This window comes from Amblyomma maculatum, chromosome 3, assembly GCF_055883805.1.
Source record: "Amblyomma maculatum isolate TAMU_Amacu chromosome 3, ASM5588380v1, whole genome shotgun sequence".
NCBI lineage: Eukaryota > Metazoa > Arthropoda > Arachnida > Ixodida > Ixodidae > Amblyomma > Amblyomma maculatum.
In genome coordinates, this window is record NC_139346.1 from 44,834,987 (window position 1) to 44,860,280 (window position 25,294).

At 46.5% G+C, this 25,294-nt stretch overlaps 2 protein-coding genes across 4 annotated transcripts in view; one reads left to right on the forward strand and one right to left on the reverse strand.

Annotated features, from left to right (window-relative positions):
* The window catches only part of pkaap (A-kinase anchoring protein pkaap), a 66,432-nt gene extending 47,282 nt beyond the window's left edge, over positions 1-19,150 (reverse strand). Inside the window, exons 1-3 of one of the 2 annotated variants that reach the window (XM_084597494.1) lie at positions 18,902-19,150; positions 10,862-11,035; positions 6,180-7,130 (exon numbers count right to left, since the gene is read on the reverse strand). In XM_084597494.1, coding sequence (XP_084453620.1) covers positions 6,180-7,130; positions 10,862-11,035; positions 18,902-18,926 — 1,150 coding nt within the window. In that variant the 5' untranslated portion in view covers positions 18,927-19,150. Of the gene's footprint in view, positions 1-6,179; positions 7,131-10,861; positions 11,039-18,901 lie in introns of both variants that reach the window. The other variant, XM_084597493.1, reaches the window with a different exon arrangement.
* Positions 19,151-19,270: 120 nt separating this feature from the next.
* The window catches only part of gry (trafficking protein particle complex subunit 11 gry), a 128,821-nt gene continuing 122,797 nt past the window's right edge, over positions 19,271-25,294 (forward strand). For both annotated transcript variants that reach the window (XM_084597496.1, XM_084597497.1), the window contains exons 1-3: positions 19,271-19,773; positions 19,907-20,076; positions 23,541-23,611. In XM_084597496.1, the coding sequence (XP_084453622.1) occupies positions 19,567-19,773; positions 19,907-20,076; positions 23,541-23,611 (448 nt within the window). In that variant the 5' untranslated portion in view covers positions 19,271-19,566. The remainder of the gene's footprint in view (positions 19,774-19,906; positions 20,077-23,540; positions 23,612-25,294) is intronic.

The window sequence follows — 25,294 nt, forward strand, 5'->3', positions numbered from 1 at the left end:
AGCTGCGTATAAGAGATGCTGGCTCATTTCTTGGCATTTGTCATCCTCACAGGTGCAGAGCTGACATTTGCACAGCTGCAGCCGAGCGGAAGGACAGACAGAGTGACACAAATGAGGACTGGACACGGAAAAGTCGAAGTAACCCATGTGTTGTGTTTCGTGTATTTCTGCCTCAAAAAGAAGCAGCATCAGGAGTCTAGTTGCAGATGCCCCAGGTTAGAACCTTCATTAATCCTGTCTGCTGCTCTCTCAATGCAGACAATGAGAACAGTTGATGCCGTTCGAACATTCTTTTTAAACTCCCTACATGTACCACCGCATGTTGCTGTAGACTAAACTAAACCCATTGGCACCAGTGCAGAGTAAACATGCCCTCAGTGTTGTGAATTATACTGAATTTCTTGTACCTTTGTGGGGATTCATAATCCTCTGCCCCATTATAAAGGACTGCGCGTAATTAATACGCGTGATTATGTGCGCTCTTGGGGAGGACCGCGAGGAGAGGGCACACGAACCACCCTCCCCAACCTCCTAGGCTCATACGGTGACACCGCGCGGGTTTCCTTCTCTCCTCCCGGTCTACCCGGGAAACCTCCTCTCCCAGACTCGAGGTGATGAGCGCGTCTTTCGTAACTCCCTCGGCGTCTTTTGACGATTGGGCGTGCACGCGCACAGATCAGCATTTCCCGTCGAGAGACCGCCGCTTTCACCCTCTGCTCCCGGTTCAGCGCGCACTTACCGCCGTAGGCCATGAGCACGAAGCCGCACAGGTGAGCAGACTACCTCTCACACCTTGTGCATGCTTCCCCCTTAGGTGGTTTGATTTCACCCCCGCACGCGGCGTTTGCTCGCTACACGGCGCTTGTTCTTGAGGGTATTCTCCCTGCCATTACTCGAGCAAAATAAACTGTTAGAGTATGTAACTCGGTGTTTGTCCCCCCTGGCTCGAACCCGCCGCAGTAGCGACTTCTCGCACCGCGGGTTGGAGGTCACAGCTCTGTCTGTTAGGGCTGCACGTCGGGGATAGAAGGCGACTGTAGCGTCTAGACGCCCCCCCCCCCCCCCCCCCCGTGGTGCTTTCTTGTGAGAATAACCCCCATACCTTACAGTTTTTATGAATAGAAACAGCCCTGGATGCCAAGAATTAATTCCAAGAGCAAATAAGATGGTGTAGCCCTCTCCTGGTGTCGCCCCCAGTTGAGTGTGTATGTCGATTCTCCAGGATAAAGAAAGCTCGTAGCCAAACATCGACAAATGTTTACCCATAGCGATATCAGATGGGCAGCACTGCCAAAAAGTAAAAGTGAACTCTAAACTGTCAAAGGGACTGTAGGTGAACCATTTCAAATCAATGATATGTAGGTGATGAGGGGAAGGAAATGTTCAGTTTATATCGCTTATTAGGCTTAATAAGCGATATAAACTAAAGGTTGTAGGCCTATGCACCTACATGTAGTTATGATGACCAGGCAGTTGAAAGCTTCTACGAAGATGTAGAATCGGCAATGTGAAGAGTAAACACGCAGTACACTGTGCTAATGGGCGACTTCAATGCCAAGGTAGGGAAAAAGCAGGCAGGAGACCAAGCAGTAGGTGACTATGGCATTGGTTCTAGGAATAGCAGGGGAGAGTTACTATACTCCGTTTCATACATCAAGTGCAACACTACCAAAGCTACCGCTCTTGTTCGCGCTCTCCGCATCCGCGATAAAAAATAGTGCCTGCTCTTGACGAGAGAAAATAATAGTTGCTTTGTCTGCAAGCTTAATGCATTTTACATTTGCCATCAACTTCATAAAAAGCACCTTTTTTAGGAAGAAAAAGTTGGATTCGGCTAATTTGTATGTTTTTTTATGTCGTTTTTGTTCGTGCCGCATTTTGCTGCCCCGCAACCTTGTCAGCTGTGCCACCAGATGGCGCTGGCTGTGCCCTCTGCGCTGCGCATCTCTTTTTGAGAAAATGGTTCTTTGGTGCGCATTTTTTCTATAAGATCCGCTCTGTGAAGATGTCTAAGCATGCGAAGCATGTTATTGCAAACGTGTATGCTCGGAATAGAGCCCGTTTCGGCAGGAACCACTCGCCTACAGAACGAGCGCGTAGTGATATGCCTCCTGTTTTTTTTCTTGCGGACTACTTGCGTAGCTTGCGCTGCGTTGCACCTGATGTATGAAACGGAGTATAGTTGAGTTTGCAGAGCGCAATAACTTAAGAATCATGAATACCTTCTTCAGCAAACGGAAGAACCGGAAATGGACATGGAAAAGTCCTAACGGGGAGACTAAAAATGAAATTGACTTCATAATGTGTTCAACCCCCGCCATTATGCAAGCTGTAGAGGTCATCGGGAAAGTGCGATGCAGTGACCACAGGATGGTGAGGTCCCGAATTAGCCTAAATCTGAAGAAGGAATGCAACAAATTAGTAAGAAAGAAACCCATCAACGAATTAGCAGTTAGGGGGAGGGCAGAAGAGTTCAGGATCTCGCTACAGAATAGATATTCAGCTCTAAACAAGAATGGCGACATTACCCTAGAAGCAATGAACAATAATTTCAGAGATATCATCTACTGAATGTGCGGTAGAAGTAGGCGGTAGGATAGCTAGAGAGGATACCAGTAAGCTGTCTAAGGAGACGAAAGATTTGATTAAGAAACGCCAGAGCATGAAAGCTTCCAATCCAACAGACCAGATTGAATTGGCCGAGATATTAAAGCTAATCAATAAGCGCAAGGTGGCCGATATAAGGAAGTATAACATGGAGAAAATTGAGCATGCTGTAAAGAACGAGGGAAGCCTTAAGTGGTAAAGAAGAAATTGGGCATAGGCTAAAACCAGATGTATGCGATAAGGGACAAGGAGGGCAACGTCATCACGAATATGGACAAGATAGTCAAAGTAGCCGAGGAGTTCTATACAGATCTCTACAGTAGCCAAAGTAGTCAGGACCGTAAGGAGATTGGCGGTAGGGAAAAACAGTCGGAAGTTCCACCAGTTACGAAGGACGAGGTCAAGAAAGCAGTAGAAACTATGAAAAGAGGGAAATCAGCTGGAGAGGATCAGATAACTACAGATTTGCTGAAGGACGGGGGGGATATCGTGTTAGAAAAGCTGGCCACCCTGCATACGCAGTGCCTGGTGTCATCGACGGTACCGGAACCATGGAAGAATGCAAACATTATCCTCATCCATAAGAAAGGGGACTCTAAGTACATTAAAACTTACAGACCAATCAGCTTACTGTCTGTTACGTATAAGGCATTTACTAAGGTAATCGCTAATAGAATCAGGACAACCTTAGACTGCAATCAAGCAAAGGATCAAGTAGGTTTTCGGAAACGATACTCTACTATAGATCATATCCATACCATCAATCAGGTGATAGAAAAATGCTCGGAATATAACCAGCCCTTATACATAGCATTCATTGATTACGAAAAAGCATTTGACTCAGTTGAAACCTCGGCGGTGATGCAGGCATTGCGAAATCAGGGGGTAGACGAGCCGTACATGAAAGTTCTGGAAGATATATATAGTGGCTGCACAGCAACCATAGTTCTGCATAAAGAAAGTAACAAAATTCCCATAAAGAAAGGTGTTAGGCAAGGAGACACAATCTCCCCAGTACTATTCACAGCTTGCTTAGAGGAAGTATTTAGAGACTTGGAATGGGAGCAGTTAGGGATAAGGGTAGATGGAGAATACCTCAGTAATCTGCGATTTGCTGATGACATTGCCTTGTTAAGCAACTGGGGTGATGAACTGCAAATAATGATTGGTGACCTAGACAGGAAAAGTAGAAAGGTAGGCTTGAAAATCAATATGCAGAAGACTAAGGTAATGTTCAACAGCCTCGGAAAGGAACAGCAGTTTACATTAGGTAGCGATGTACTGGAAGTAGTAGGCGAATATGTCTACTTAGGACAGGTAGTAACCGCAGATCCGGACCATGAAAAGGAAATAACAAGAAGAATAAGATTGGGATGGAATGCATTTGGCAAGCATTCACAGATTATGACTAGCAGCTTACCAATATCACTAAAGGGGAAAATATATAACATTTGCATCTTACCTGTACTCAGCTATGGGGCTGAAACATGGAGGCTAACCGAGAGAGTTCTACTTTAGTTGAGGTGAACCCAGAGGGCTATGGAACGAAAAATGGTAGGGGTAACATTAAGAGATAGGAAGCGTGCAGAGTGGGTCAGAGAAGTAACTCAGGTTACCGACATTCTAGTGGAAATTAAGAAGAAATGGGCATGGGCAGGACATGTAGTGCGAAGAGAGGATAACCGATGGTCGCTTAGGGTAACAAATTGGATTCCAAGGGAAGGAAAGCGTAGCAGGGGACGGCAGAAAGTAAGGTGGGCGGATGAGGTTAAGAAGTTCGCAGGGGTCAAGTGGATGCAGCTAGCACAGAACCGGGCTAAGTGGAGAAATATGGGAGAGGCCTTTGCCCTGCAGTGGGTATAGTCAGGCTGATGATGATGATGATGAAGGGAAGGAAATGTGCTCTGCAGCAAGGTACACAAAGTGTTGTTCATCCTGTCTGTTCAATCAATGCGTGACATCAGCAAGTGAGGCATAGCGCTCTGCTCCCACTGAGTATCATTGCAAGCCAGAACAATGCCACAGCACCAGTGAAAATGCTAACAGAGAAGTACGTAACTATTATCAGTTATTGATTTGCTATGCAAACTGGGAAGCTGTCACACCGATGGTTGCTAGTAGTAGGATTCAAAATACTTTTTTAAAAATTCACGGGCCGCATTATCTTGCGCTAGCATAGTTAAGCCTTGGTTTTGCCTGGTTAACACTGACTCTCCATGGGTTTGCCCGATTTGACCAGGAAGTGATTAGAAGCCTTAGTAGCAGCACTCGATAAAATTCTGCGAAAACTTTACACACCTCAAAAGGCACTGTTATAGCAATTTGTTTTATATCCACTGGGAATAAAGGCGACAACAACATTATGTGAAAGGCCGCTTAGCACAGAGAGTATTGCTTTAACCAAGCCTTACAAATGTGCCTGCATGGCCTAGAAGTAGCACGTCTGACTAGAGGTGCTCTGGGTCCTAGTGGGCTCTGCTGCCATATCAAGAGAGCTGCCAAAGCTGGCAACTCCTGCCTTTTCAGCCATGACACGTGGTCTCATGATGTCCCTCAACCCGCCAAACAATCAGCACTCTGCCTTATCACCTGCCAACTAACAAATATTAACTAAACTGGCAAATGCCAATTTTAACTGGCTGTTCCTTCCACCTGCCAACAGACAAGGCAAACGAACAACAACGTTTATATTTAAGATGGGGGCACATTGCATAAGCCCAACAGCTCAAAATATTCAAAAGTGGAAAAGGCCTAGATGTGTCTACACATTACAGTTGCAAACTCGTGTTCACCTTCAATGATAGTGCAGCTTTGTTTGGTTGATTTGGTTTGTGAGGTTTAATGTCCCAATGCGACTCACACTACGACAGACACCGTAGTGGAGGGCTCCAGAAATTTCGACCCTCTGAGGTTCTTTAACGTGCATTGACCTTGCACAGCACACGAGCACCTTGCATTTTCGCCTCCATCGAAAAGCGGCCATTGCAGCCGGAATCCGATCCCGCATCCTTAGGCACAGTAGTTGAGCGCCCTAACCACTGTCCCACCACAGGGGGGCAATAATGAAGCTTTCATATGGTGGATCTGCATAGTGCAGCTTCCAATGCACGTGCCATTAGGTTTCTGCCTGTGCAGTCACCTGAATACAGTGATCACAGGACACCTGTGCAGAGTCGGATTCAGGTCTTAAGAAGCGTACTGAAATGATTTTCCACACGAGTTCCTTTTAGACAAAGCCCTCATTCATGGAGGTTATGAAGAAGCATTTGCAAATAAAAAAAAACAGGCAGTCAGATTCCTTCAGAACAAAATAGGACAAGATTTTCCCCATTCCTTGATCTGAACATATGCACTGAAGTAGGCACACCCAAGGTAATGCTGATAAGACTGCATGGTTACAGGATTACTGTACCATTCCTAGTGCAGATGAGCAGCATGCCTTAAAATTGGTATATCCTTAACAGTGGCCACTCAAGAACATAATCCCTGCATGCAAACTCTCTGTGCACCTTTCACAATTCAGCAGTAGAGCAACATGTGACAAAACGAAAAAAAGAAGTAGATCAACTCACTGTTACGGCGTTCAATGCTTGGCCTTGTTGTGATGTCCTGCGTGTCAAAGTTGTCCACCAGGCTGTCTACTTCGCTGCCACTCTCCCGCAATGGTGGACAGGTCTCCGCCACTGATGGGGCGCCGTTCAGATTGCACGTAAACAAGGTCCGTGAGTTGGTAGTCCCCCCCTCTCCCTTGTGACCCCCCATTTCACCAGCCTCGCCATTGGCCTGCACTGCAAGAGTAGCCCCTTCTGCACTTCCCTCCCTGGTAACAACACAGTTCGCAGCACAGTCCTGCGAGCCAACACATCGCGAAGATGACGAAAACACAACAGCTTCTGCAGACGGCACGCACGTCAACAATCCCTCAACGGCCCGAGACACATCCTTCGCTTGTAATGGGTCCGTCCCGGGTGGCACTGGCACCGCAGTGCTTGGACACGGGGTCATTGAAAGACACTGGTTCTGAGGACTCTTGTGAAGATTTCGTCGCGGACTGTGACGCGGAGACGACACTGGGGAGCCCTTCAATGTTTGCCTGGATGCCGCCCACTGGCCATTGCCCAAAGGAACAGTCGCCACTGACTCTCCATGGAGGGCTGCGTCATGTTTCACTGCATTGAGTCGTGCGTCCACCATGGCACAATGGCTGGCAAGGTAACAGTCGCCCGCCGACTGCTGCTCCCCATCGAGTTGCCCCTCGACACAGTCCGCGGCAACCTTTCCGTCTTCTGCCCTGCCGAGAGAAGACGCGTCCTTGGCGGAAGCCCGGACAGATTGCCGGAGGAGGCAGGAGGCGTGGAAGCTTTGGGCCTCCATCCAGAACTTGACCAGTGGCCGAGTGCCCTGTTCCTCGGCAAATTGGATGAGGTAGGCGAGGGCGCCCGCGTCCTGCAGCACTTCCTCGAGCGTCTTGGAGAGGCGAGACTTGGTCCGCACACACAGGTTTGGTTCGTATTCTTCTTCCGCTGCACAGTGCATGCAACACGCAAGGTGTTGGAGTTACTATGACAACCGGTGAACCTGACTCAAACAACACAACTAGAAGAGCAACTGTGCAGAGTAATCACACTTGCTAAGTGCACTCGAATGGTCTGCTGCGAAGCAAAGGAGGTGAAATATTACTGAGGGTTGTTTGAGATTGGCAAGGGGCTTGTACCTGTACTCTTCATAGACCTATGCGGCTATGATCGAGTGCAAGTAATTTCAGTGAAAGGCCACAGCTGTTTCAAAATTTTTGCTCTATTTTTTCTGTACAACCCTGTCAGATTGCTCTAGATAAGTGTAAGCAGCTCTGTACACCTGCATACTCTGCTTTGTTCAAAATCGAGCAGTGTTTTGTTGGTCCTAAAATTACGACTTCTTTATGCTTTTATTATAGCTTTGCCTGCTGGGTCGATTCGCAAAATCAGAACCATTTGTCCGATAAAAGTTTCAATACTTATGTGAGCATTAACCTCATGTAACAGTTATCAGTGCATTACCAACCAGACAGACTTCTGTCAAATGTTTTCTTCTCAAGCACGGATATCTGTTCCAAGTTTTGTTAATCTCGTGCAGGTTCAAACAAGGTTGTCAATGCCAGAATTTTATTGCAGGAAATGCATTTACCAGATACACTTTCAGCTCCCGTTGTCTGTCACTCCGTCCACCAAGGCAGGTGGAAATCTCAACATGGAACGGTTACTAATCAGAGGATTTTCAGAAATTATCGTGCATTGTTGTCGTAAAAGTTACTTCAAGATAATGCCAGGAGAAGAAGCACTAGCTGTGAATAGTATTTTTAATTACTTACTACCTCCAATAACATTGCGAAGGTACAAGAGTTTTGGTCTGCGAAAACTTCAAGCCTGGCACCAAGATTACTGCTGCTTGACCAGAGGCACCATCTGGCGCATCCGACGTGCATCGCATTTTTTTTTAATTGTGTTAACAGCACCAGGAGGCACCACTTGTCCAAAAAGTGGCCGTATACTTTGCTAATTAGGTTCTTGTGCCTGAATGATAATTTTTAATTGTTGCACATCCCACTTGCCAACTTCCACCTGTATTGCTAGACGCTATGTAACAACCCACTTCAAGCCACTACTAGAACCACACCTGTCTAACTTGTTAACGATATCATGCGAGCGTCAACTGTTCACTTGATCAGCGCCCTGTGACGAAACGAACCTGCAAACTCGCCGAGATTTGCCTCATGCCCACTAAGACCAGGCCACAGTAACCGTCGCCTACTAGGCTGTTCTAGGAGCTGTGCGCAGCCCCTTACCTTTTTCTTTAATCGTAATATTGCTGGCATGCGCCCCCGATATTCAGGAGATGCCTCGTGCCACCAAGCTGCAACCAGAGCACTCAGTGTTTCTCAAACAAACTTTGCGATCGATTTTTCGTTTGCAGTTGTATGATCGATTGTATGCGGTTGTTTGCGCATATGGCTGTGGCCCATAATTTTGATAAGCGTGAAATGCAGATAGTGAGATTTGCTTGAGGAGTGCTTAAATAGCTAGTATATCAGCAATCTCTCTTACCCGCTTTGCTGGGTTAGCGGCTGGAATGCCAGGTAGTGCGGTTAGCGAAGAAAAGGGTCAACTGCGCACAGCTCTTGGAACAGCTTAGCAGACGACGGTCATCGTGGCCTGGTCTTTGTGCGCATGTGGCAACTCTCATCGAGCATGGTGGTTCGTTCCGTCATAGGGCGGTGATCAAGCGAACGGCCAACACTCGCATGATACCGTTAAAAAATTGGGAAGGTGTACATCTTGTATTGACTACATCTTTGCATGATATGTCGATGTAACCAGCATGAACTATGTGCGTTACTTCATTATCACATGCCGCTACTCGCTGTTCTTTGCGACAGCACAGGAGCACAGGTGTTTAGATTAAAACTAAGTTTCCTCCCAGTCTGTACTTTATTTATGCCAACAGAACACGGGCCAGCACGCACGCATTTCTGCAGTGGGATAATTTAGGCATAGCAAGGATTAAACAAATTTGTTTTACTGAGTGTACCCCACTAGGAAAAATATGATTAGAAAAATACCAGTAACTTCTATTCCATATTTCTAATATTTCTATTCCACTGATAAGCCTACAAAAATCTAGCATAAACATCTAGAAAAATTTGATAACTTTCAGCAATAAAATTATGAGGGATACTTTAAAAGTATGAAGCGATAGCCTAGGCTACAATCTGACATGCAAAGCCTCACTTTAACCGAGCCCCAAGAGTGTGCCTGTGTGGCCTAGGAGTAGTGTGTCTGACTTGGCATCCAAGAACACTGGAAAGTTGATTCTGATCCCTACCTTTCCTCCTCACATGAGCAACCAGAGGTGGCAGCTGCTCACAGCTTCCTGATATCATGTAGCACAGGCCATTGAAGAATCAATGCTACGCCATCCTGTATTTCTGTGTGTTCTACATTTATATTACATACCAGCTGCAGTTTTCACCCGCTGTTGTTTGTACTTAATCATTTTTGTTTTGCATGCTTGTAATAGGAGGTCCCCTGTGCAGCCATTGGCTTTGGGACCTCCTCCTGTATTTACCATCTTTGTATTCAGTCATTGCGTTGAATAAATTCTGATTCTGATTCAACCATGTCAGCTACCAGCTACCCCCTGTCAGCGCCTAGGCCATGATTTTTCGTTCAGAACGCCGACACCGACGTCGGATTTTCATCATAACGTCCCCTTTAAAACTGTTGTGCTAAAAAAGGAGCCTCACTCTGAAGTGCTCACTTTGTTTTTATTTTAAAAAACATTTTGTTTTGGCAGGAAAGTGACCAAGGCATGAAGGGGTTGAGGTCAGGTGTAACTTCATCTCTGTAGCAATGTTGATCCGATAACGGGTGAAGATTGTTAGCATACCGTATCGCTTCTGTAATGAGAAAACTTTGCAGATTGTCTACCAGGAAGGATGGTACCCAACAGTGGCCTTTGCTGATATGACTTTTCCATTTTTACTGTAAGTTGGTCAAACTGTTAAGGAACACCTATAAACCAATGAGAACGATAGAACTAGTTAAGGAATTTCCATGTTTCTACTCATAAAAACTGAAGGGATAATGGCCTCGTGGTGCAGCTTGAGCCAATGAAATAGACAAAATGGGATTGAAAAGAATGAGCGTCAATACATTAAGCATAATTAATTCAGGCCTTGAATGGACTATAACCTTACCAGGTATCGAGCTGTTTGAACATCAAAGAGTGCCTGTGAATCCCGATTGGTTGGGAGCTATTTTCACATCACAGAGTAATACTGAATCCCAATTGGTTAAGAGCTATTTGCACATCACAGAATACCACTTGTAGCAGTTTTGTTTTGTTAGCTTTGTTTTCACACAGCCATTTCAAGTGGCACCACCCTAAAGCAGCGCCACAAATCGTGTGAACAAAAAGGCGGCACGGCACGAGTAGTGCTGGCATGTGTGTGCAGTTGAATGCGGTGTGCTACCTGTGTCTTTTTTCTTCGGAGTTCAGCCTCGAGGCGTCCGTCGAGCCAGTATGGTTCTCGGCAAAGGCCGAACATGCTCATAACAATATTGAATCCCTCTTGGTAGGTAGCTCTTTTCACGTCACAGAGTAGTCCTGAATCCTGACCGTCCTGTTCAGCAGTGACCCTTCACTGCCTCCGCCTGCAATGAGCTCATTGTGCACCCCAGAAATGGTGGCCATGCAGAGCAGCGTGCATGCTCACCCGATTGGAGCGGAGACGGTGGGGGAGGCACTGCATCCCCAAGCATGCTGGCGTCGACCAATGTGGCTGCAGCAGCCCCATTGGAGTGGACACTCGCCTGGGAGCCATGCCTCACCAGCTGCCCTCGACCAGCCACCTCGGCACCTGGACCATTGCTCACCTCCTGTTGCTTGTCTGCTGCAACACAGGCGAGGGAAAAGAATTGCAGAGGTGCCATATTTAGTGGGGCACTAAGAAAAGATTGAAGCTGGCCAGCGTCAACAGACTGCGCTGCTCCCTTATGAAGACAAAAAGGTTACTTTCACCGAAAACATAGCTTCTTATAAGCTGCTACGAGTAAAAGAAAAAAATTCAGGAACAACCCCCCCTCCACTCCTTTCACAGCCAGATAGCAGTGACGTAAAGTGCACTTTCCAGTGAGTGGATCTGCGAGAGCAGGATACACTGTCATGTCAAAAACAGTGATGACAGTGTCCCTTCTGGCATTGACATCAAGAGTTTTAACTGGTGGACAGGAAAAAAAAATATTTCTACTTCCAAGTCTAATTTCTTCAGCAGCAAATACAGCATCAACACAGCCAGAAAAGGCCTATCAAGCAATCAATTCTTACTACGAAAAAAAAAAACGTAGATGGAGTTACCCTCAAAGGTTTTCTCTGCACGGGGAGGCACACAGGCAGGTAATAAAAGCAAGTGACACTTTAAAATGATTTGAGTTTAACAGCACAAAAATTTCAACTTGGCCAACTTTCAGAACCTGCTCTGAGTAGCACCAACTCTATGTGCAAACTGGGCTTTGGAAATACATTCCCCAGCCTACACACACAGCTATCCACCGATGCAGCACACCCGGCACATGGAAAGGCCCGTGCGGCAGCAAGGTGCCACTGCAGTGAGCCCTCAGTTGCTGAGAGACGCCCACTCTAGCAATGCCCACCCTAATGACGTGTCTACCAGGAGCAATCTCATACTGTGATAATCAGCATTTTTTTCTTAGAACAGCAAACAGATGGCATGGCCTTCCATCCTAAGGGGTGACCCTTGGCAATCCCGTTCACTTAAAATCTGTCATTAAAGACCACCAATACGCGAAGAAATACCATTCTCTCAGCCCACGTTTCACGTTGCATGTTGTGGATCACTGATGAAAAATTAAAAAAATTGACAAAAATTATGTGCACGGTGAAGGCGCTGCAGACTATACATTGCATATTCGTGAAAAATGCTTTACCATTCAGGCTAACCGATGCTCTGAGCAAAGAAAAATATGTGAGCCACAAATTTGATGCCTCTAACATACTTTGCTCACTAGCTTACTGACATGCTGTGTTCAAACGAAACAGACTGCAGTAGCATAACATGCAGTTTCACATCCACAACAGATACCTGCTGCGAAAGCTGGTATCAGGCCCTTACGTTTTAAACTAAATGTGCAAGCGACCCTTAAACTGGGAACACAATGCAATCCACTGAAGCCTCCCTTGAAGTCCTTGGAGATAATGCTTGAGGTAACCGTTGAGTACAAGCTATTCAGCGTCCATGATGCATCAAAGACCTCAAAAGCAAGCTAACAACTTACGAGACATTTTTAAAATTCCTGCTTTCTCGCCTCGCATCAACCTACAGAGCTGGGCCTCTCCCCGACAGCACACACAACATCATGCGGCAGAGCTTTCAATCATGCTAGTTGAGAAAATCCGCTTCGAAAACCGATTAGTTTTAATAGTCACTCTCTGAATGCGTAAGGATGGTGGCACCATCTAGAAGTTTCCAATAGTAGCTACCTCCTATTCTCACTATTACCCCCAAAAATAGTTTTTCTTGTGCCTATTATCTCATTTAACAGTGGCGCTGCTTTGTCCATTAATATTTGATAATTTATCTGTTTAGGCGATTTTGTTGTCAGGCAGCGGTGCATTTATCAAAAATCTCAAAGCTTGTAGCTTGGACACAGTTTACTTTGATGATCATAGGTGTCACCTCAATCTTTGTAAACACCCAATTTATGGCCAACTTGGAGCACCATTTTTTAATACACAAAGACCCTTATGGAAGGTTAAGTGATAATATTGAAGACCTCTGATCATGCTGTGCATGTGACGTCAGCAGCAGAGGGCTATCATTGCTTCTCTACCGGCATGGCCAGGAGAGTCCAGCAAGCCCGCCAACAAATCACTTTCACCATCTGGATTCAGTGCAGTGTTTTTACACAGTGTATTGTTGCAAAGCTTACAGCCTATCTCGGCAGGAATTGCTAAAAAATTTAGCCCTCGGTGTCCATTCTCCAGAGAGAATTATTGTTTCTGTCTACAAGACTTAAGTTTTTTTGGCTTTTCATACTCTTTATTGTTGTTCCTGAGTGATTACAATGTCTTTTTGTGCCTTTGGTTGCTCTCACTAACAGTTTTGATTTCTTGCTCCTTTTGGCAGACTCTGTGATAACCACCTGGAAGCTGTGATTCTCTGTCATCACAATGCCGCACACAGGGCAACTTCAATTTGGAAAAAATTGTGCCAACATTACACCATGGTTACATGGCATGCTTGTAGTGGTGGGCTCATTACTTTAGACCACCATGCACCGAAACCTCAGTACAGATACTTATTTTTTTTTTTTCCTGTGCGGCCCATTCTAACAAGGACGCCATGACCAGGAATCAAACATGCCAATTCTGGTTCAGCATAAGAACAACATGGTGAGCCACGATAACTTTATACACTGGAATATATCGCCACCAGCCAGACTACAGCCACTGTGGATAAAGGCTTTCCTCTCCAATATCCCTTCAATTAACCCAATCCTGCGCCACCTGCATCCATGCCAATGCAGTCCTCATTTTCTTCGTTTTTTTCTTTACGACTTATGTTGTCATGTAATCCCTGTTAGGCACCAATTCATCTTACATTTTACTTTCACCGATGGGTTGTCACACTTTCTCTCTTGTGTTAGTTTGTTTTTCCAGCAAAGTGGTGTGTATCGTCAATCTGCATTGTGTGTTTACATGTGGCATGAATATATTGCAAAGATGAAGATGTGCGTGCGAAGATAAAGAAGCTTCCGTGCGCTCTCACCAGTGCATCGCTAACGGTGTGTGCGCTGGACCTGCCGGTACGCGGACTGTTCTTGACGTGCCTCTCGATCGCGTCCCAGTACCTCAATAAACTCCCATCCTACATTTGGTGGAGCTGCCTCTTGCCCTGGAACTCCGCAGTCACACGTTACCACCTACTGCGATGCCTGAAGACTGCAACCACCAAGCCGTACAAGTTGGCTCGGCCATCATCTGTCCCGGCTCCCTCCGCCAGCGAGACCCCGCCATCTTCAGCGGTACCGACGACCATGACGTCAAGGACTGGCTCACATCCTATGAGCGGGTGAGCGCTTACAACAAATGGGATGCGGAAACTAAGCTAAGCAACGTGATTTTCTATCTCAAAGGCGTTGCAAATCTACAGTTTCGGGACCATGAAACGGACATTCCATCATAGTCCGTGTTCAAAGCCAGCTTCTCTGAAGTTTTCGGCCGTCCGGCATTGAGGAAACTTCGCGCTGAACAGCGCTTGCGTGCGTGGTCTTATCAGGTTGGCGAGAATTTCACGAGTTATATCGAGGACGTCATCGACTTGTGTTAGCGCGGGGACGCACAGATGTCAGAGGTCAACAGGATCAAGCACATTCTGCAAGGCATTGATGATGATGCCTTTCAGATGCTGACTCATTCTGCAAGGCATTGATGATGATGCCTTTCAGATGCTGACTGCTCGAGATATCCGCAATGTCGCAGAAGTTGTCACACTGTGTCAAAGTTTTGATAAGCTGCGCAAACAAAAGGTCATAACTCGCGTGAACACTATGAACACTGAGTCGCTTACTGGCCTGACAGAGGAGGTGAACATTCTGCGCTCCTGCCACAAATTAAGAGCTTCATTTGGGAATAAATTGCTCGACAGCTCTCCCTTATGTTCTGCCATGAAAAGCCTTCATCATACCTAGCTCCCTGTCTGTGCCAGATTATTCAAGAACAGGTAGCTGAATCCTTTCCTCCAGCCCCTCAATCCATGCCTGTTGCAGCCCCGTTGACATATGTGGCTGTTGCTGCCCGACCGCCATCTACATATGCTCCGCCACAACCTGCCTACGATCAGCCACCTCTTGGTCCTGCTCGAGAACCTGTGCAGTTTATTCGACCAGCTCCAAGGCCACGCAATCCCTGGCACACGACAGATTCATCCTTTGCCACGGCGCACCACGTGAACTACTCAGTGACAGAGGACGTGTGTTTTTATCTGACGTTGTTAAAGCTCTCCTGCACAAGTGCCCCATACATCACCAAACCTCTATTGCCTATCATCCACAAACTACCAAACTCACTAAACGCTTTAACCGTACCCTCGGTGACATGCTTTCTAAGTACGTCTCCTCTGACCACTCTGACTGGGATCTCATCTTTTCATATGTGGCATACACATACAATACTGCTACACCGTCAACTACCGGTTTCTCTCCGTTCTATCTTCTTTACGGCCGTCCCCCTTTTGCTCCACTAGATCCCATTCTTCCGTGCCAACCAGACACATCTGAGTACACCGCTGCTTCTGAAGCTGCCCGACACGCAGAGGATCGAGTGCCGCCAAATTGCCCAGTCTCTCACAACTGAAACCCAGTCCCACCAGAAATCCCGCCACGAAAACCATCAGACGACACCGCAATTCTTTTCTGGCAGTCTTGTGTGGCTCTGGATTCCATCAGGTACTCCCGGACTATCTTCAAAATTTATTTCCGAGTATCACGGCCCCTATCGTATCCTGGTCCTGTCAATTACACTGTGGAACCCCTGACGCCCTCACCTGATCTCCGTTGACGAGGCTGCGAAACTATTCATGTCCAGCGCCTTAAACTATATTACAACTCTGCCCTTTTGCCTATGCCGTACGTCGCCAGGGTGGCTCCTCTTCTCCTTAGGGGCCCTTGTAAAGATGAAGATGTGCGTGCGAAGATAAAGAAGAAGTTTCCATGCGCTGTCCCCAGTGATATTGTTATCGGTGTGTGCGCTGGACCTGCTGGTACGCGGACTGTTCCTGACATGCTTCTCAATTGCGTCCCAATACCTCAATAAATCCCCGATCCTACAATATATATATTTTTCTCACTGAGTGTATAGATCAGATGTCCCTTTACATGCATCTGATACTGTTGCCTGCTGCGAAAGTAAAACAGTGTGACAGTAAAATAAATAGGACAACTGGCTGCAGCGATTGCTACGAGGTTCCATATTAAGTTGCTCCAAGAAATTCCTGGGTTTCAATCTGGTCTGCTTATATTTATATATTTTTTCGCCATAGACTTTGCCAAAGCTCAGACACTGGCCAAATTCATTCTATTAGCCTAATAGCATGTTCGCACTAAAAGCAAACATAATGCAACACCTGACTCAGCCCTGAATAGCAACCTCTGTAATATACACCCCTTATTTTGCGAATGGCTTTTCACACCTCGTAGAAGCACCTCCCATAAGATGATCCTTTTAGCTTTCTTGTTCCTGCAGTTGCCCTCCAAAGACAGTTTGAATATTCGATAAAAAACAAGTGAACCAAATTCAGTGAAAACAAGCTATCTTTAAATACTTCAAGGAGATATGAAGGGTATGCGAGGTGTAATCTCCAAAGGCAACAAGTAAATTACGAGGGGAAAAAGAAAAGGTGGCCAAAAGAAAGCGATTGCACAGCCTTTGGCTCAACAGCCAATAAGACTCCATGGCAAGCAAATTAAGAGGGCCCCAGTGAAAATAGTCATTCAGTACAAATGAGGAATGGTTTAACAGCGCAAACAACACAGACAGGCAGGGTAGAAGACAGTATGGCGCTGTTAAATCATGTCTCATTTGAATGCAAACCAACTCGCCCAGTTTTCTGTCTTCCAGAGGTCATTCAGTATATTAGTACTAGTTCCAAAACTTCAAATGTAGATATTGTTTGCTAAAAAAAAAAAGTGTGATCAGTTTAGCTTTGCTCCTAAAAAATTATCATAATGCCTATAAAATTATTAGTTCGCCATAGCCTACTTACCCCAAGTCCTTCAAAAGGAGCTGGTTTTAAACAAGATTCTCTACGATCCTGAAAAGCAAGTTCAAATTCGTACTATTGCTCTCATCAAACCGGAGCACGCAAAGCACTTACCCCCTGGCTCTGTCATTGGCCTTTTGAATACTTACCGTATGTTGCAATTATTCGCAGTGACACACTGTGACATTAGCCGAGGGCCAGAAAACTACCGTCACTTCGATTCTTGGCTTTCAGAAATTAGAAGGAGCTAGAGAGACTAGACAATACCAGAAGGCTTTGCGTGTACCCAACTTTCAGTTTACCTTTTTTGTGAGAGAATTTTTTTTTAATATGGTTTGAGCGATGTTACTAATCTCTTCGTCTCGCCATAGTTCAGTGAAAGGAAGAATTTTGATCAGTATTTTTATTGCAATTCATGCTGTATGACCTTGAAAAAAGTATGTTTGGTTTGGTTTAGTTTGGTTAGTGGGGTTTAACGTCCCAAAGCAACTCAGGCTACGAGAGACACCGTAGTGGGGGACTCCAGAAATTTCGACCACCTGGGGTTCTTTAACGTGCACTGACATCGCACAGCACATGGGCACCTTGCTTTTCGCCCCCATCGAAAAGCGGTCGCTGAGAACGGGATTCGATCCCGCATCCTTGGGTAGAGTAGTTGAGCGCCGTAACCGCTGCGCCACCCTGGCGGAGCGCATGTTTGGTTTAAATCTAACGTCCCAAAGTGACTCAGGCTATGATGGATGGTGTAGTGGAGGTCTCAGGAAATCCTGACCAGATTTATTTAGGCCCCCTGAGGATTTTTAACGTGCATCGACATCACACAGCCACCTTTCACGTTTCGACTCTGTTGAAACGCGACAGCTTAAACGAAATGCAAGAATATGTTCATATACCTCTGCCACAGCATAACAATACATAAAACTTTCATGCCCAGACCTCAGAATTTTCCTGATGGCGACTGCAGAAATTTTCAGCTGAAACATGCTTTTGCAGGCTCAGGCTCGATTTCTTCCAGCGATAAGAGTCACGCGTAGATGGATACATGACACCTTCTGAAAGCGGGCAATAACGCCGAGCGCTTTTGATGTCAGCGACAGCTTTTATCCAGACCTTGGCACAAACGACTGATTCATAACGCCAAAATAACAGGCAAAATGTTCGATTAAGCTACGGAATTACAGACGCCACTCCGTATCTCTTCCTCGCGCACTCGAACGTGTATTAGGGATTCCAATGAAATGTTGAGGCGAGTAGGGAAACGTGCTCGCGACGGAGCAACGGCGCGCTGCACATCTCGCTCCTTCCACTCGCGGACCACGAATTCCGTGCTCCATGCGACTCATTGCAACAGCGCGATGTGTGTCACAAGGTTGGAGGCCGGACGCATGGAGGAAATGTTTACACCTGCGTGTACCCCCAATGCGACCTCGCGCACCAAAACACCGCGGCCGTCAAAACAAACGTGCTGTCACAAGCAGCACACGACTACGACTCGCGTCTGCGGAATCCTTCCATAGCGTGCCTGATCCCAACGCAACGCGAACGAGGCAATTAAACATGAAGCGCGCCGGGATTACCTTGTCAAGGACCGCTTTGGGAAAGCCGAAAAAAAAAAAATAAAAACGGAGGATACGCGTGCTTTGCCGCCATCTACTAATCCTTAAAGAAGATGAAAACAAAACTTAAGACGCGCCGGCTTTCTACCACAGGTAGCTGCCGCGTTTCGTCGTGATGAGACGGTCGGAGAAGTCGTGACTTTCAAACTTCGCACACCGCAGAGGCTGTCTACATTGTTTCGCGATGCGGAATTAAATTACGGAATCTGATAACTTCACACGGTCAACCGCCTCGCCGTCAAGTTCGCACGCGGCACGTCCTGGCCGACGCGGCTGTGGGCTGGCAAATACGTGACACTATCTGAGGTTTCACAATTTCGAATTCGCCAGGAAGGGATCACGGGGCGGTCGCCGTTCTTACCTGGTTTCCTTCTGAACAGTGGCATCGCCTTCCAATGGCATTCGGCCGATCGGCGCCGTTCAGGGACGATGTCGTGTCATGGCCTCGGCGACTCCGCAGCCGGGCTGGAAAAATTAACAGGTCCAGCGGCGTCCGCGAGCTAAACTAGCTGTTGCGACGACACGGTAACGCCTTCCTCCGAACGACCGAAAATACAGATGACAGCGGCCATGACCATTACAAGAAATGGGTGTCGAGGTTAAGCAGTGGAACATTTGTTTTGTTGGCTTTTTCTTTCGGTTTAATTGTGGTCAGCTGACGGCAACGTAGTCATTGGGGGACTGAGAACGAGAGTTGCATTGTGCGTCTTTTTTTTTTTTTTCTCTCTTTTTCTTTGTGAAAGCCGGTCGCGAGTTTAGTAGTTTCGTGTCGAGAGGGGTGTGTTTTCGCGCTTCAGGAAGAAAACTCTTCATGATGCCTTAATTTTGGTCTCCCGTGTGTCTTCGGAATCGCCGCAGACCTTCAGCTGAGCGCCCCGAACGTGCCAAGTGCTCGTTTCCGTCGTCGTCGTCGTGCGCCGCGGATCGAGGTGCTTGCCTCGCCGATGGTGCCGCGCGAACTTGTGCAGCTTTCGTGAGTGCGCGCAACGACAAACAGGGGAACGAGCGCTTATCGTTGGACGAATCATGAAGCCCCTGGAAATCGGTGAGGCTCCCGAAGAGCTCAAGAGCCGCCCCAAAGCGTTCGTCGCTTTTGTTGGCTTGGATCCTTCGGGAAACAACATCCACGCGGCGATCTGGGACGCGTTTTCCAACAACCGCGGGCCAGACAGAACTCCTTTAAACTTCGTGATCCTTCCCGAAAAGCATGTATTTCCCAAACCGAAGCCCAAGGTATGCCCGTCAGATTGCAATATAATGAGTTGAAATCTATATTTGTTGTGTATATGCGCGTTATGTTTGCGGCCTAGCTACTGCTTTCCTTTCATTTGAGTGTATCAGTGCAGTAGTGCACATTGTCGTGCAGCACCCTTCGTATGAGTGGTACGAGGAGCGGGGCGTGCTCAAGAGCAACTGGCTGCACAAGCACCTTGCTCAGGTGCCGGCCGCCGCCATCCTCTTCTTCGACATGGACTGGGATGACCCCCAGTGGGCCGACAAGCGCGCCAACTGCTCCGCCAGGATACGAGCACTTCGGTGTGTTTTTTTATCCTCTCCCTAGTATGTAGTACGTACGCAGTTGGCAGTGGTTTCGTTTGTCTAGCTGCAGCAGCTGAGGACGGTCACTTGTCAGAACAGTCAAATCAAAAAACACTGCACTCCCAGGAGCTGGAAAGCGGGGGGTGTTGTGCCAATGCCACTGTTTTGTATTGTGAGGTCATCAGCAATCGAAAGCCTTCGCGGAATGCAGACCTCCAAATATCCTCGAGGACGGAGTGTTGTCCATGGTTTTGCGTGAGTTGGGGTTTCAAGCCACACAAGTTGGCAGACAGCGTTGGTAGTGAGGGAGTCTTTTTGTGGCGGTCACATAGGCAGTGGCCAGCCCAGCACACAGGATGCATGGCTGACAATTTGATTTGAGCACTACACTGACTGTGTCCGGCTTGTTTTCAGTCCCATTCATTGATGCGGGGTAATATCGACCGCCTAACAGCTGTCTGCGCTCTCAGCTGAAAATATGGTCTGCTCTTGACTGATGAAACTTGGAGGGGACCAAAAATACACTTGAACATTAATATGGCTAAAGTGTCAGTTCCAGTAAATTTGATTCTTGAAATGAGAGCTCTAATTAGTGCCCACTGTGCATGAGCAGAGTTATACCTGTGTCACACTTAAGGTCTATTCACACTTGCGAGTCGCGAAGGGCGTGCAGCCGGCTGTCGCATGCGACTGCAGAGCCGTGCAGCACGACCGATGTTCACACTTGCAAATGCGACTTGCGGGTCGCTTTCCACAATTTGTCTACCTTGACTGTTCACCACATAGAGTAAAGCTAACTTATGTTCATATCAGCTGGGTCGCTGATTGGTTTAACAATCTGCGACCAGCAGTCACAAAGCTGGAAAATCAAGCAGTGATCAAACGGCCTGTTATTGTGGCTTTTCAACCATTTGAGGCAGTCACTTTCCAACCAAAACGGTCGCATGACCTCTGCGAGTTGCAAGTGTGAACGGGCCTTAACACTTTTGATTGTCATAAACTCGATCTGCATTCAGCTGATTGCAGATCGAGGTTGTCACAGGGCAGCTTTCAAGTACGATAGAGTCAGAGCCTGCTTGGCTCAAAGCCGCTTCCTCAAGTGCTCTCGAGTTTTAAAGCACATTCGAGAGCGGGCATCGCCACATTCGACGTCATTTAACGCACACAAAGGATACTTCTCAGTGGTCATTCAAAACAGCCGTGTACACTGGATGCTTCAATCATTGAAAACCTCAATGTTGATCGAGTTCAGTGATGATTGGAATTTTTCATGTGCTTCTCCAGTTAGCATAGAATTTAAAATTTTGGGCTTTATGTGTGCTTGGTTATGTTTGGCTTTGAATGCTTTAGAACGGCTCAATGATATTCTACTTTGGAGCTAGCTGGCTACTCTTTAAATCACATACCACAAGTCGTTCAGTGTATTCATTGGCCAGGGTATGAATCAGTTATGCGGTTATTTTAAATGGGCCTTTTTCCAGCAGCGCACCCCTCTTGTGGCTGCCAAGCAATGTACATTTGATGGGACGGGTTACCAAGGCTCCCGCATAATTTGTGCTGAAGTTCATTCACAATAGTTGGGTGGGCTTATTTTCAAAGACATAGTTGAGTGCAGTGCTAGTCTTGCCCAGCCTGCATAGACGTGTGAGTCATCTGCGTACACACCGTGACTTACCTCCCCCCCCCATCATCATGTTAATCCATGACAACAGTATGCTGGTGAATCTGGCTGTATCTTCTCACTTAAGGCCAGCTGGGGGTGGTGGGAGCAATACAAAGCTTTTCCGAAGGCCAAGAAGATGCTTGCACTACACGCAATTGTTGAGTGCAGTGCTAGTCTTGCCCAGCCTGCATAGACGTGTGAGTCCTCTGCGTACACACCGTGACTTACCTCCCCCCCCATCATCATGTTAATCCATGACAACAGTATGCTGGTGAGTCTGGCTGTATCTTCTCACTTAAGGCCAGCTGGGGGTGGTGGGAGCAATACAAAGCTTTTCCGAAGGCCAAGAAGATGCTTGCACTACACGAAATTATTGTAAAGCAGTTCGTCACGTAAGTGAAGCGCAGGACGTTGTTTCCTAGCAAAGCACATACAGTGAACTCCTCATCCCATTTTCATCTGCCATCCTGGCAGACGCAGTAGCGCTAGTACTGGAAAAAGTTCCATTGGGAAAAGGATGACTGCACAGATAATGCTGATTGTATTATATGTGGGATGATGACTGGAGCAAGTTATTTCACATATACTGTGACATGCTTGTATGCTGTTTTGGACATTAGTGGTCAAGGCTGCAGTCACTCTTCAAAGATATGCGGGCACAGAAATCGTGTGGATGCCGTAGCTCCCACATTTCACATCTGCAATGTGAAGGAGCAACACGATTTGGGTGAGAGGTCACTGCAGGCACCTCCCAAAATACTTCGGCACAGGCTGCTGCTTGATGTGCAGTGGACCCTCAATGTCAACCTTGGGCCTGTACTTCTAGGCGTAGTAGTTTCCTTGGCATCTTTTGCTTGGCATGCAGGGGTGTACTGCTGCGTTTGCAAGAAGACCGTCACGTGGAGTCTTTGTAGTTCTCGAAGTGTGCAGTGTTTTATGCTGTGGGCAGCATTTTCCCGACAGTAATCAAGCTTGTAGTTTTGTTGTCTACGCCATGCCACGTGCAGTCACGTTGGCTATTTTAATCTCATTTTTTTATGGGTATATGGAAGCGATGTCAAACCAAACATCAGGGCAAGCTTAATTGACATATAGGCATTCTCGATCATCTGATATGTTGCTTTTGCTGAATTTGAAGTTTTTGAATGCCAGAGTGGTAGTTAATCACTTTCCAACCTTGCTACTCAGATGCAAATGACTTGAGGCCAATGAGCACAGTTGTTTCACTAACAACAGGTATGTTTTTATGGTTGTGGCATTGCAAACTTATATAGAGGTTGTGATAGTGCTTATTTGAGACTTGCAAAAAATGCTTGCCAACAGAGCATTACTGAACTCAGACTGGTGATCACTGCCTTTGCTCAGTGAAGATACGTCAGGTGCCAAACTGTTCTTGCTAAAGCTCTTGCTCATCTTCGTTCTGCTGAGCATGACGTTTAAATTTAGGTACTGATGGAAGCATGGTTTGTGACTGTGTAGCTCATTAAGGTTCGAAAATAAAAAAATAACTGCATGAGTCTGGCCATGCCTGTGCTACAGTAAGGAAGTTCAAGCGTTGTGAATAGCCAATAGCACTCTTTTCAGTTACGTTGGGAAGAGGGGAACACTAGCATTTTTTATGTTCAAAATGCTACGACACTGTTTATGAACAACAGGGTAACATGCAGAGGTTTGCTGGTGCAGCTAAAGAGCCTGACTATGCAGTTTGACAGCCAGTGAGTGTGTGGTTTGCAATATCGCGTTTTCTTTTCAAACTCGGCTGGTCTTCATGGTGTCACCTTCTGTCACTTTCCATTAGGGCAAGCCTGCAGGGCAGGAACACCAAGGTGGCCCTTGTCCTGGTGCAGAACAACCTGTCTATACCAGTCGGTGAGCTAGCATTGAACCTGTTGCACATCACCGGAATTGTGCTTAGAGATGCTCGTTTGGAATGACATTGAATGAACAAAAACCTATTATACTTCACAGATTTTGGGTGCCCAACTTGATCTGATACTTGTAATGTTGCGGCCACCTTCACTACTAAAGCCGTAACTATATGGAAGAAGTTGTATATGGTATAAATTACTGAGTACAAATGAATTTCATATGATTAGAGAGTAGGTTTCTGGTAGCACCTGTAACAGGTTATTACATATGTCCATTTCTCGTTGCTTGCGCTAAATATCTTCTAAACATACATCAGATCCACCACTCCACACTTCTGAGAATTTGAAATGGTGATCTTTGTTTACTGTGCGCATTCGAAATTGAAAAAATACAAAAGAAAATGTGCGCCTCTCAAAGAGGATTGTGAATAAATATCCAGCCAATTTTTCTTCATGGAAAAAAAAGATTTTTGTCCTTTCTTCACCGTGTTGCCATTTGGCAGCAAAAGGAGTATTTATTGCTTGAAGCATTACTGATATTACTGTTGTAGTGAATGCACTTTTTTCCCAGTCTCTGAAATTTAGTAGGGGGCTTTCATGACACATGGTCAAGTACTGCACTCAGAAAATATCTGTAGTGAAATGTGGATTTAATAGATGGGTTGAACGTCTAGCGCTGCCAGTAATTCGGGCACAGCAGGGTCGAATTGCCAGCCGCAGGGCACAGCTTCAGCGCGAGAGATGGGCGCCGGAGACAAGCAATGGTGATGGCGATGCCGCAGCGTTTTCTATTCTTTGTCTTCTTTACGGTAGGGGTAAAAATCGCGCAAAAATTAGCCTGGTGTAATAAGTACCTTAGCTAGCTTCGCGCACCTTCTAAATTAAAAAAAAAGAAACTGCTCATTTCAAGCGCTTCGCCACAGTGGTGCAGGGATTAGAGTACTTGATTGCTAACCCCAAGGACACTTGTCCAATCCTGACTGCGGCGACCGCTTTTCAATGGACGCAAAAAGCAAGGCGTCTGTGTACTGTGCAATGTCAGTGCACGTTAAAGAGCACTTGGTGGTCGAAATTATCTGAAGCTTTCCACTGCGGCGTCCCTCACTTTGGAATATCAAGCCCCATGAACCAGACCAGGCACTCTTCAGGCATGGTTATGCTCTAGAACAAAAATAATGTTTATCTAGCAACCTAACATATAACTTGCGTAGTAGGCCATAATGCTTTCCAGATAGCGCACATACAGATTTATTCAAGTACATTTCACAGCAGGGCTAAAGCTAATGTATGTAACATGCTTTAAGTTCCGACGCATATCAGTGATGGAAACTACTTTATAACCATTGCTCTAGGTCAACAACGACCGGTGGTAGTTGTACCTTGGTTCGAATTTCATCTCTTCACCCTTCCTAGCTTACAGGAGCCTGGCTTTCTACAGAAAGCAGCCTCGTTGTCAATAAAACGAGGCCAACTAGCATTTCTCCTTTATTTTGCTGTAACCCAAACTGGGGGTCATCATCATCATCAGCCGGACTATGCCCACGGCAGGGTGAAGGCCTCTCCCATATTCCTGCAATTAACCCGATCCCATGCTAGCTGCATCCACTTGACCCCTGCGAACTTCTTAACCTCATCCACCCATTTAACTTTCTGCAGCCCCCTGCTACGCTTTCTTTCCCTTGGA